General features: G+C 41.7%; 2 protein-coding genes and 1 non-coding gene across 3 annotated transcripts; 1 reads left to right on the top strand and 2 right to left on the bottom strand.

Moving 5' to 3' along the window:
• Nucleotides 1–364: 364 nt before the first annotated feature.
• On the bottom strand, nt 365–1,234 carry LOC133285716 (uncharacterized). Its single transcript, XM_061482984.1, has one exon. The coding sequence runs from the start codon at nt 1,232–1,234 to the stop codon at nt 365–367; it is 870 nt and encodes a 289-aa protein (XP_061338968.1).
• A 291-nt stretch (nt 1,235–1,525) lies between these two features.
• LOC133285718 (uncharacterized) lies at nt 1,526–3,043 on the bottom strand. Its single transcript, XM_061482985.1, has 2 exons — nt 2,671–3,043; nt 1,526–2,526 (listed from the first exon to the last, which is right to left on the bottom strand). The coding sequence occupies exons 1-2, from the start codon at nt 3,041–3,043 to the stop codon at nt 1,526–1,528; spliced, it is 1,374 nt and encodes a 457-aa protein (XP_061338969.1).
• On the top strand, nt 2,406–2,512 carry LOC133285720 (small nucleolar RNA R71). The gene has a single exon (XR_009748045.1). It is a non-coding gene; the product is annotated as a small nucleolar RNA R71 (small nucleolar RNA).
• Nucleotides 3,044–11,741: the final 8,698 nt, after the last annotated feature.

Raw genomic sequence — 11,741 nt, 5'->3', positions numbered from 1 at the left:
GCATTTGGTCTAGGAATGGAATAAGGAAATGATCCTTCCGGGTTGCTAAGTTGAGTCTCCGGTAATCTATGCACATTCTCCAGCCAGTGACTGTTCTTGTGGGAATTAATTCATTATTCTCATTCCTCACAACAGTCATTCCTCCTTTCTTGGGCACTGTCTGCACTGGAATCACCCAAGCACTGTCTGAAATAGGATAGATCATTCCAGCATCAAGCAACTTCACCACTTCCTTCCTCACTACCTCCTTCATAGTAGGATTGAGTCTTCTCTGTGGTTGCCTCACTGGTTTAACCTCCTCTTCCATCAATATTTTATGAGTGCATAAAGAAGGGTTGATACCCTTGAGGTCTGAAAATAACCATCACATGGCTGTCTTGTTCTTTTTAAGAACTTCAATCAACTTTACTTCCTCCCCTTCAGACAATAATGCATTAATAATGGCTGGGTATGTTTGATCATCTCCAAGAAACACATACTGGAGATTTGATGGAAGTTCTTTAAGTTCCACCTTGGGTGCTCCCTTAGGAATATCATATACTTTCATTTTTAACTCTTCTACTTTCCTTTCTTCTGCAAAGTATTCCACACTTGTTTCCTCCTTGAATTTGTCTTCCTCAAGTGAAGAGTTTTCCTCTTCTATCACTTCTTCCACAGCCTCCTGTATGACTTCTACTCTGAAACAATCCTCCACATCAATAGGATGTTTAATAGCTTCAAACACATCAATGGTGATTGTTTCTTCATTCACCCTTAACATCAACTTTGCTTGTTCAACATCAATCAGGGATCTTGCAGTGGCTAAGAATGGTCTCCCTAGGAGTAGAGGACTTTCAGTATCCTCCTCTTCCATATCTAGTATTACAAAATTTACAGGGAAAATGAATTTATCCACCTTGACCAGAACATCTTCTACCACCCTTTCTGGTCTCTTAATTGATCTATCTGCTAGATGTAGGATAACATTAGTGGTTTTCAACTTGTTAATCCCCAAAGCTCTGCAGACAGATAATGGCATCAAATTTATACTGGCCCCCAAGTCATAAAGTGCTTTTCTTACTTCCACATCTCCAATAGCAATCAGAATGCTGAAACTACCTGGGTCCTTTAAATTTGGAGGAAGCTTATTTTGAATAAGGGCGCTACATTCCTCCGTTAAAGCCACTGTCTCACCATCTTTTAACTTCCTTTTCTTAGACAAAAGATCCTTCATAAATTTTGCATAGTGGGGCATATTTTCCAAGGCTTCAGCAAATGGAATGTTGATCTGTAGTTTCTTGAAAATATCCAGAAACCTTGCATAATGCTGTTTCCGAATTTCTTGCTTCAACCTCTGAGGATAAGGAACTTTGGCATGTGGAGATAGATTAATTGGTTGGTCTTGCTTGTCAGCCATTTTCTTCTTCTCCCACTTCATCAACTTCTTGGGTGAAGAATTATTTTCAACAAGTACTTCATCTTCTTTCTTATCTTCCTTAACTTGTTCTTTTTCATCATTTTTGACTACATCATCTTCAACAACAACTTATTCCTCCTCTTTCTTTTCTTCCACTTTCTTTTTAACCGGTTCAAGCACAAGCCCACTTCTTGTAATAATGGATTTGCAATGCTCTTTTGGATTCACCATTGTATCAATTGGGAACTTCCCCTGTGGTCTCTCGGATATCTGTCTGGACAACTGACCAATTTGAGTCTCTAAATTCTGGATAGATGCTTCCTGGTTCCTAAATGATGTTTTTGTCTCTTGCATGAATGCAGAAGTTTCTTCTTCTCTGAAAGAATTTGAATCCTGAATAAAATCTGTAGTCATCTTAGATAACTGGGTAAAAGCTTTCTCCCATGCAGAGGTATCACCTTGTTGTGAAGAATGTGGTGGAGGATGCAGTGGAGGATTCAACTGATGATTAGAACTATAACCGAACCCTGGGTGTTGATTTCTATTCTCCCATGGCGGAACATACAAATTTTGCCCCTGGTTGTTCTGGTTCTTCTGATTATACCATACCCCATTCACTTCTGCTTGTTCTGCAGATCTCCCATAATCACAATCTTCTGTAACATGGCATTTCCAACAATTTGCACACATAGGATTAGTGTCTACAGAAGCAACCTTTTGAGAAGATAGCTGCTTAGTGAGAGCATCCAACTGTTGTTGTTGTTTTTGCATTTGCATCATCTGATCATTCTTGGCTAACAAAGCATCATAACCATCAAGTTTTATAATTCTCGTTCTTCTGTCATTTACTGGAGCATTGTCAAATTCTTGAGATGCTAGAGATTCAAATATGTCAAGGGCTTCCTGAAGAGTCTTGGTTGTTAATGAACCACCAGTTGTGGCATTCACCAATGTCCTTGTGTTGGTTGTCAACCCTTGGAGAAATATTTCCGCTTGATTCCACACTTCGATTCCATGTTGTGGACATTTCCTCAAGAGTGTTTTGAACCTCTCCCAAGCTTCATAGATAGACTCTGATTCTTTTTGTTTGAACTCTGTAATCTCATCCTTCAACTTCGCCCTTTTTGATGCTGAAAAGAACCAAGCTAAAATCTTAGTCTGCAGATCATCCCAAGTTGTGATACTTCCTTGAGGTAATGATTATAACCATCTTCTTGCATCATCCTTCAGTGAATGAGTGAACAATCTTAACAAGATAGCATCTCTAGTCACACCATTGATCTTCACCGTATCGCTCAAAAGTAAGAAATTCTCAATGTGCAGATATGGATCTTCTGCACTTGTGCCAGCAAACTGTTCTTTCTGCACCAGTTGTACTAATGTTGGTTTCAACTCAAAGTTGTTAGGCTCCACAGTGGGTCGAATAACACTCCCAATCGGTGGAATGACAGTGGGAGTCATGTAATCTCCTAATGTCCTCTGTGGTGGTGGCCTGTGATTTTCTTCCATGACCTCTTCCTGATTTGTCACACTGGATTCACCCTTTTCTTGTAACTTCCTTTGTCTTGCTGCCTTTCTGTTCTTCTTAATTGTCTTTTCTAATTCTAGATCAAACAACAAAGAGTTTGGATTAATAGTACCTCGCATACACCAGAATTGGAATTGAACAAAACTTCACACATAAATATAAATTGCTGAAAATAATAAAAATTCAATCTCAAATATCAATGGTGTCTGTCAATGTTGAAGAACAAATCCCCGGCAACGGAGCCAAAAATTTGTTGTGACTTTAGCGAGTGTACTAGTCGTACAAGTAATAAAATGATAAGTAAAGATAGTTCCCACGAGGATTTGTGTTCAAACACCAACTAACCATTTATAATTAAGTTGAATCAAACAAGAATTCTTTGAATGCATTGATAATTGTCACCAGAAATTGAACTGTATATGGACTTGATAAAATAACTAAAATGTAAATTATAATTTAACAACAAGTAGTAAGAAATCAATGTTCCTCAACCATAAACTTATGTAAGAATCAATCCCATTATGAATTATCTTCCATGTGATGTCAATCAACCTTTTTATTATCACCAAGATGTAATCCCTTACTACCTTGGTTGATCATTAATCAAGAACCCCAATCCCTTGGTAATTCCCTTCTTAATACATACATTAAGCACTAAGATTTTAAAGATTACATCAGAGTACTAGTTCCAATTCCTTGAATACTAGAACACTGATGATGAAATTGCCAGTTACAGAAATAACGTAAGCATTCATGTTCTACACTACCCCTGTAAGAACCTGCACCATTAATTAAGGTATTTAATTAATTAATCATGCAAAATTAGGAAACGATTCCATAATTGACCCTAATAATTATTTATGAGGCTTAATAAGCATAATAAGTAATTAAGAATGCTGAAAGTCGCTTTTCGGAAGAAAAGTACAGATACCGGTTCTGCTAGTCGGTATAAATGCGTACCGAAAAAGTATCCCGGAAAATTAAAGTAAGTGCATGATAATTACTAGAATAATATGTAGGACTTGTAAAACGAGTTTCAAGTCCAAATAATGAGAACTGGTGCTAGAAACCGGTACTGGCTTTGAAAAGCGCGTACCGGAAAGGTGCTCAGAAAAATAAAAGAAAAATATGATAAATCTTAGAAAATTATTTAGTTTCATAATCCAAAGTTTGGGATTAAAATGCTAAGCGTGAAAATTAAAGTTAATACTGTGTGTTTAAGTGTGTTTAGGCTATAAATACTCCCATTATGGGCACAAAACCCTAGGATCAGAATTCTATACGTGACTTGGTGGCTAAGTGCACCTTGGCACTGTTCCATTGCTGTGTTCTTCTTCCTTGAGAGTCTTGGAGCCATTTCTTCCTTGTTCTTTGTGGTTTCTTCTTCTTAAACACTTGTGTGAGGGAGAGTCACCTTTGGGAAGGGGTTTGTGGTGTTGTTTTTGAGTTGTGAAGTCTGTGTGAGGGAGGTTTGGTTGCTGACTTGAGATTTTGGGTTGAGAGAAGCTTGGTTTTGGTTTTTGGAGGTCTAAGTGGTGACCTTTGTGTTAAAGAACCAACCTTTGTGAAGCCATTTTCGTGCATCTTCCTTGAGTCAGACGTGAGGGGCTGTGTTGAGCTCCAAGAGCATCTCCATTCTAAGTTTTGAACCTTGGTATGTTGTACCAACCTTTAACTTGAGTTTTAAGGCTTAAAAATGGTACCTTGATGCATCTAATGACTAAAAGATGATAACTTGTTGTTGGGTAATGTTGAACTCGCCTAGAAATGCATGATTAGGTGTTTAAAATCGGTAAAAAGGGAACCTTTAAGGGATATCTTCACGAAAATGCAGAAACTGCTTTCTGTCGTGAAATATCCGGATATTTGTCGAACAGATATCCGGATATTGGATATCCGGATATGTAGTTTTGGGATATCGAGATATTGGATATCCAGATATGTAGTTTTGGGATATCCGGATATTTGATATCCGGATATGTGAATCTGTATATCCGGATATTGCACATCCGGATATGGACAGTGAGATATCCGGATATGGTCCCGAGGAATATCCGGATATTCTGGGATTTCACAGAAAAGTAGCTATGTTGTGTGTACAATAGGCTATTGGGAGTTTGTAGACCCTAGTTTGATGAAGTTGAACTTCTGTATGTATTAGTCTAAGCCAGAATCATGGGATTAAGGGCTTGTGGCTTTGATAGAAGCTTTAAGACTTGAAAACATAATGAAAAGGCGTTGTCTTTATTTTGTATGCATGTGGTACATGTTATTGATTTATATTTGGTTCATATCAGATTGTGATCTGCTGTGATTGGACTTTGAGCTTGTGGCATTAGATAGCTAGCTTAGAGGTAAGCTTTCGTGTCCTCGGTTTAGCCATGTTGTGGTTCCACCATGTCCCATGGGGATATGGTATATGCATGTTGTGTTACATGCTTTTGATGTTTTGGAAATGCTGTTGAGCTATTGTATGTTAGTGCCTTGTTGATATGCATGGAGGTGTTCCACCTATACGGTAAGCCTGAGTATGTAGAACATACAAGAGGGTGAGGTTGTGGGTGAGGTGCAAGCGGTGTTCCTTGTACTACATGTAGGGAATAAACGTATTCCTACATTTCTCTGGCCAGTAGATAGTGATTACACACATGCCATAGATATCTGTTGCACTACATAGTTTTGGAACTGATAATGATATAAATGCTTTTTGAACTTATATTGCACATGTAAGTGAGATTGGGGTGGAAGATCCTTGAGGACCCCTTGTCTTACTGAGATTTCTAGCACCCCGTGTATACTCGGAATATTAACATTACATCGTATTAAGCGGTGCTTAATTAAAAATTGCGGAATATACTTTTTCTTTTCAATTATGACATCATTATCAATTACCAACTTGATTACTTAATCAATTTCATAAAATATCGCCTGTATGTAAATTGCAATAAGACATCTACTGAAATACCTCAATATATAAATAAAGTGTGTATCTAAATCACGGTATTACATCTCGTAATCCGGACAATATCCTGATACATTATTACAACTTCAAAAGGCGCAAGACATAAACAAGACATAACAATACTATGTGTCATGGACAATCCCCATGCTAACCAAATAAGCATAGTAAACAACAAGTCTCAACATAAAACTCCATAAACATAACTGAAGCTATAAGCATAAACAACATGCAAATCCAGCATCCAATCATGGCAGCATAATATAACAGCAATCTAACTCAGCTCCGGCCTCCCGCCGCCTGAGGTCTCAACATTACCTGACCCTGAAATAAGCATTCCCCAAACGTGGGGTGAGATCTCTAAACAAGAAATCTCAGTAAGACAAGGGGTCCTCAAGGATCTTCCACCCCAAGCTCACTTACATGTGCAATATAAGTTCTAAAAGCATTTATATCATTATCAGTTCCAAAACTATGTAGTGCAACAGATATCTATGGCATGTGTGTAATCACTATCTACTGGCCAGAGAAATGTAGGAATACGTCTATTCCCTACATGTAGTACAAGGAACACCGCTTGCACCTCACCCACAGCCTCACCCTCTTGTATGTTCTACATACTCAGGCTTACCGTATAGGTGGAACACCTCCATGCATATCAACAAGGCACTAACATATAATAGCTCAACAACATTTCCAAAACATCAAAAGCATGTAACACAGCATGCATATACCATATCCCCATGGGACATGGTGGAACCACAACATGGCTAAACCGAGGACACGAAAGCTTACCTCTAAGCTAGCTATCCAAGCCAAGAGTCCACACAAGCTCAAAGTCCAAACAGAGCAGAATCACAATCTGTTTTAGACCAACAATTATATCAATATTCACATTCTAATATTTACAATGTTTAACTAGACATCTTGATATTTCCAACGATATACTTTATGTCTCAATCGGAGTTGTATAACTCCGATTATGATTTACGCAAGGAGACTGCTGCAAACGGAATTTCCAGCAACCAAAACGCGACATAAACTAGACACTGCGATCAAATAACTGATCCAATGGCTACTGAATTTTACAGAGTTGTAACCCTATGTGTTAGCTTCACATAGGTCCAAACCTCACTCAATTTAGAGCTCTGTAGCTCGAGATATCTCAATTTTACTAAACTAGGTCGTTGCTGTCACATTTGCACAAAACAGGTTTCTGGTCATTTTCACAGGTGGTAATCGATTACCAAGTACTGGTAATCGATTACTGCACATGGTAATCGATTACCACCAGCAAGGTAATCGATTACCACACATGGTAACCGATTACCAATCAAAAGTAATCGATTACCACGCGGGCAGAACAGCATTATGCAGATTTTTTCTGCATAATCCGAAGCCAAATTGCCATCCCATGACCCAAGGTCCGGTCTTGACCCAAAACAGAAGTTCAATACCACATTTTAGACTTACATTAACAACCTTAAGCTTGAAAGATTAAAGTTAACTCATTTTATAACATAAACCAGCCATTTTCATGAAAATTCAAAGGAAAGTTCAAGGTATACCAATGGAGGTTCAAACTCAGCCACAAGGAAGGCTCTTGGAGCTCTCCAACAAGGTTCAAAGATTCTGACTTGAACACAAAACGGAAATGCCAACAAAGCTTGGCCCTTTCTTCACAAAGGAAGCTCCTTGGAGCTCAAAATGCCATTACAATGGCTCAACAACTCCAACCTCCAAAGTCAGCACCAAAAGCACCCCAAAACAACTCACCAACTCAGAAACCAAGCCTCTCACACAACCCCAACACAACCACAAGGTGTTTACAAGGAAGAATCAAGAGAAAAGATGATCATTTGGTGGTTTCTCATGAAGAAATGGTGAAGACAAGCCAAAGAAGCACCAAGTCAGCAATGGAATAGTGTAAACTGATCAGCCCCCAAAGGTGTTCACGTAGGAATGAGGTTCTAGGGTTTTGTGCCCACTTAATGAGTGTATTTATAGCCAAAACCCACTTAAACTCACTGTATTAACTTTAATTGCTACGCTTAGCATTTTAATCCCAAACTTTGGATTCTGAAACTACATAATTTTCTAAGATTTATCATATTTTTCTTATGATTTTCTGAGCAACTTTCTGGTACGCGCTTTTCAAAGCCAGTACCGGTTTCTAGCACCAGTTCTCATTATTTGGACTTGAAACTCGTTTTACAAGTCCTACATGTTATTCTAGTAATTATCATGTACTTACTTTAATTTTCTGGGATACTTTTTCGGTATGCATTTATACCGACTAGCAGAACCGGTATCTGCACTTTTCTTCCGAAAAGCGACTTTCAGCATTCTTAATCACTTATCATAATTATTAAAGCCTCTTAATAATTATTAGGGTTAATTATGGAATCATTTCCTATTTTCACATAATTAATTAATTAAATACCTTAATTAACGGTGCGGGTTCTTACATTCACCCCACCTTTTTAGGATTTTGACCTCAAAATCAGAAACATACCTGGTCGAAACCCGGGGTACTGCCGGAGAAGCTCGTCCTCACGCTCCCAAGTACACTCCTCAGGAGTCCTTCCGGTCCACTGCACCTTGACCATCGGAATGATCTTGCTCCTCAGCTGCTTCTCGCCACGATCGAGAATTCTGAGTGGTCCGACGGGAGTCTTTAGGTTCTCCCGAACCTCCACATCATCCGGTTGTACCACGTGCGACGGATCTGCTATGTACTTCCGAAGCTGAGACACATGAAACACGTCGTGGATGTTAGTCAGGTTCGGAGGCAAGGCAAGCCGGTAGGCAACAGGTCCTACTCTACCAAGAATCTGGTATGGCCCAATATATCGCGGGCTCAGCTTCCTCACTCCGAGTGCCCGACCTACACCGGTGACAGGTGAAAGTCTCACAAACACATGCTCACCCTCACTGAACTCCAGCGGACGATGCTTAACATCATAGTAGCTCTTCTGGCGATTCTGCGCCTTCTTCAACTTTTCACGGATCATCTGGATCTGCAAGGTGGTATCCTGGACAAAGTCCAAGCCAAAAAGCTCCTTATCCCCAACCTCAGACCAACAAGTAGGAGTCCGACACCTCCTACCATACAGTGCTTCGTAGGGCGCCATGCCCAGGCTAGCATGAAAGCTGTTGTTGTAAGAAAACTCAACCAACGGAAGGTACCTATCCCATGCCGAGCCTTGCTCCAACGTGCAAGCTCGCAACATGTCCTCCAAGGTTTGGATGGTCCTCTCAGTCTGTCCATCAGTCTGAGGGTGATAGGCGGTACTCAATCTCAACTGCGTACCAAAAGCCTCCTGCAGCGCCTCCCAGAACCGAGACGTGAACTTCGGGTCCCTATCACTAATGATACTCTCGGGCACCCCGTGAAGCCTCACAATCTCGCGGACATAAAGCTTGGCCAACTGCTCTGTAGTGAAGCTCACCTTCACTGGAAGAAAATGGGCAGACTTCGTCAGTCTGTCCACAATGACCCAAATAGAGTCACAACCCGCCTGAGTCTTCGGCAATCCCACCACGAAGTCCATGGAAATACCTTCCCACTTCCACTGTGGTACTTCAAGAGGTTGAAGTTCACCAGACGGTCTCTGATGCTCAATCTTCACCTTCTGGCAAACCAAACACTTAGACACAAAGACAGCAACATCTTTCTTCATGCCCGGCCACCAGAAGTTCTTCTTCAAGTCTTGATACATCTTAGTAGCACCAGGGTGGATAGAAAACTGACCCTTATGACCTTCTGCCATAATCTCCTCCGTCAACGGGCCTCGAGGAACTACAATCCTCTGCTGAAACAAAAGCACTCCATCCTCATTCCAAGACACACCGTCTTGGTTCTTCACATAATCCAGACACTCTCTCTGAACTTGTGCCTCTTTAATCTTTTCAAGCATCTCGTTCACAACATCAGATGCTTCCAATCCGCGAAGTACACTCTCACACGGAGCGGTCACTGCCAAGTTGCGGAACTTCTCAACCACATCAAAGTTACCAAGTAACAAACTGGATGAACTACTGGATTTCCGACTCAAAGCATCAGCTACCACATTGGCCTTGCCAGGATGATACCTTAGCTCGAAGTCGTAGTCCTTTATGAACTCCATCCATCTCCTCTGCCTCATGTTCAACTCCTTCTGGTCGAACAGGTACTTCAAACTCTTGTGGTCACTGAACACCACAAACCTCAAGCCAAAAAGATAATGCCTCCAAATCTTGAAAGCAAACACAATAGCAGCCAGCTCCAAGTCATGAGTAGGGTAGTTCTCCTCATGAGGTTTCAACTGCCTCGAAGCATAGGCAATCACTTTGCCCAACTGCATCAACACACAACCTAGCCCCTTCCCGGAGGCGTCGGTGTAAAGCTCAATCTCAAGCGCAGGATCAGGAAGGACCAACACAGGAGCAGTAGTCAGTCTCTCCTTCAACTCCTGAAAACAGACCTCACACTCGTGAGTCCACACAAATGGAGTCTCCTTCCGAGTAAGGCGAGTCAATGGCAAAACCATGGTGGAGAATCCCTTGATGAACCTCCGATAGTAACCTGCCAAACCCAGAAAGCTCCTCACTTCCGTAACTGTCTTGGGTCTCTCCCAATCCAGTACGGCCTCAATCTTGTTCGGATCCACTGCAACTCCCTCAGCAGAAATGACATGCCCAAGAAACTTCACAGACTTGAGCCAAAACTCACACTTTGAAGGCTTTGCATACAACTTCTTCTCCTTCAGCACTAGCAGACAGTTCTCAAATGCTCCACATGCTCTTCCTCCGTCTTGGAGTAAATCAAAATATCGTCAATGAAGACGATCACAAACTGATCCAGGTACGGCTGGAAAATCCTGTTCATGTAATCCATGAACACAGCAGGTGCATTGGTGAGACCGAACGGAATCACCAAGTACTCAAAATGACCATATCTCGAGCGAAATGCGGTCTTCGGGACATCCTCCGGCTTCACCCGAATCTGATGGTATCCGGACCGGAGATCAATCTTGGAATACACACAAGCACCCCTGAGCTGATCCAACAGATCATCAATCCGAGGAAGAGGATACTTGTTCTTGATTGTCACCTTGTTCAGCTGCCTGTAGTCGGTGCACAATCGCATTGTCCCGTCCTTCTTCTTCACGAAGATAACCGGTGCTCCCCAAGGAGACACACTCGGTCTAATGAAGTCTTTCGCTGAAAGATCCTCAATATGCTTCTTCAGCTCTGCCAACTCCGGTGGCGACATCCGGTATGGAGCTAAAGAGATCGGCCCCACACCAGGCAACAGATCTATGGAGAACTCTATCTCCCTCTGTGGCGGAAACTCAGGAATATCCTCAGGAAACACCTCGAGGAATTCCCTCACCACAGGAATGCCGGTGATGTCCTCCTGGGTACCACTCACCAAACCTCCCAACATGACATAACCGAATGCCCCTGCTCTCAAGGCTCTCCTAGCCTGCAGCAACGAAATGTACGGCGAGGAACTGGCTGTGGAATCACACGGAGACAACACTACACGCTTGGCACAACAGTCAATCATCACACAATTTCTGTCGGGGTAGCAACAAAAGAATGCGTAGCCCCAGAGTCAAACAACACATCAACAGCTGATGAACCAATCGTAACAGTACCTCTGACAAGGTTCGGAGCTCGATCCGACTGCTGACGATCCAGAGTATAAACTCTCCCAGAAGATGGTGGCACTGCCGGTGCCGAGGCAGGTGGAAGGGGAACCATCTGAAGTGGCACTGCCTGCACTGCAGTAACCCTCGTCGTCGCCGACGGACAATCTCTGGAGAAGTGGCCCTCCTTGCCACGCGAAAGCAAATCAACTGGCCGGTAGA

Source organism: Gastrolobium bilobum, unplaced genomic scaffold (genome assembly GCF_033153095.1).
Source record: "Gastrolobium bilobum isolate Gb01-03AN ecotype WA unplaced genomic scaffold, APGP_CSIRO_Gbil_v1 utg103210, whole genome shotgun sequence".
In the NCBI taxonomy this organism is placed as follows: domain Eukaryota; kingdom Viridiplantae; phylum Streptophyta; class Magnoliopsida; order Fabales; family Fabaceae; genus Gastrolobium; species Gastrolobium bilobum.
This window is presented reverse-complemented; position numbering and strand designations above follow the sequence as displayed.

Coding starts and splice junctions, on each gene's coding strand:
- LOC133285718 (XM_061482985.1), bottom strand. CDS start 3,043: ATGCGAGGTACTATTAATCCAAACTCTTTGTTGTTTGATCTAGAATTA. Junction 2,527..2,670: donor CGATACGGTGAAGATCAATG/GTGTGACTAGAG, acceptor GGTTCTTTTCAG/CATCAAAAAGGGCGAAGTTG.
- LOC133285716 (XM_061482984.1), bottom strand. CDS start 1,234: ATGCCCCACTATGCAAAATTTATGAAGGATCTTTTGTCTAAGAAAAGG.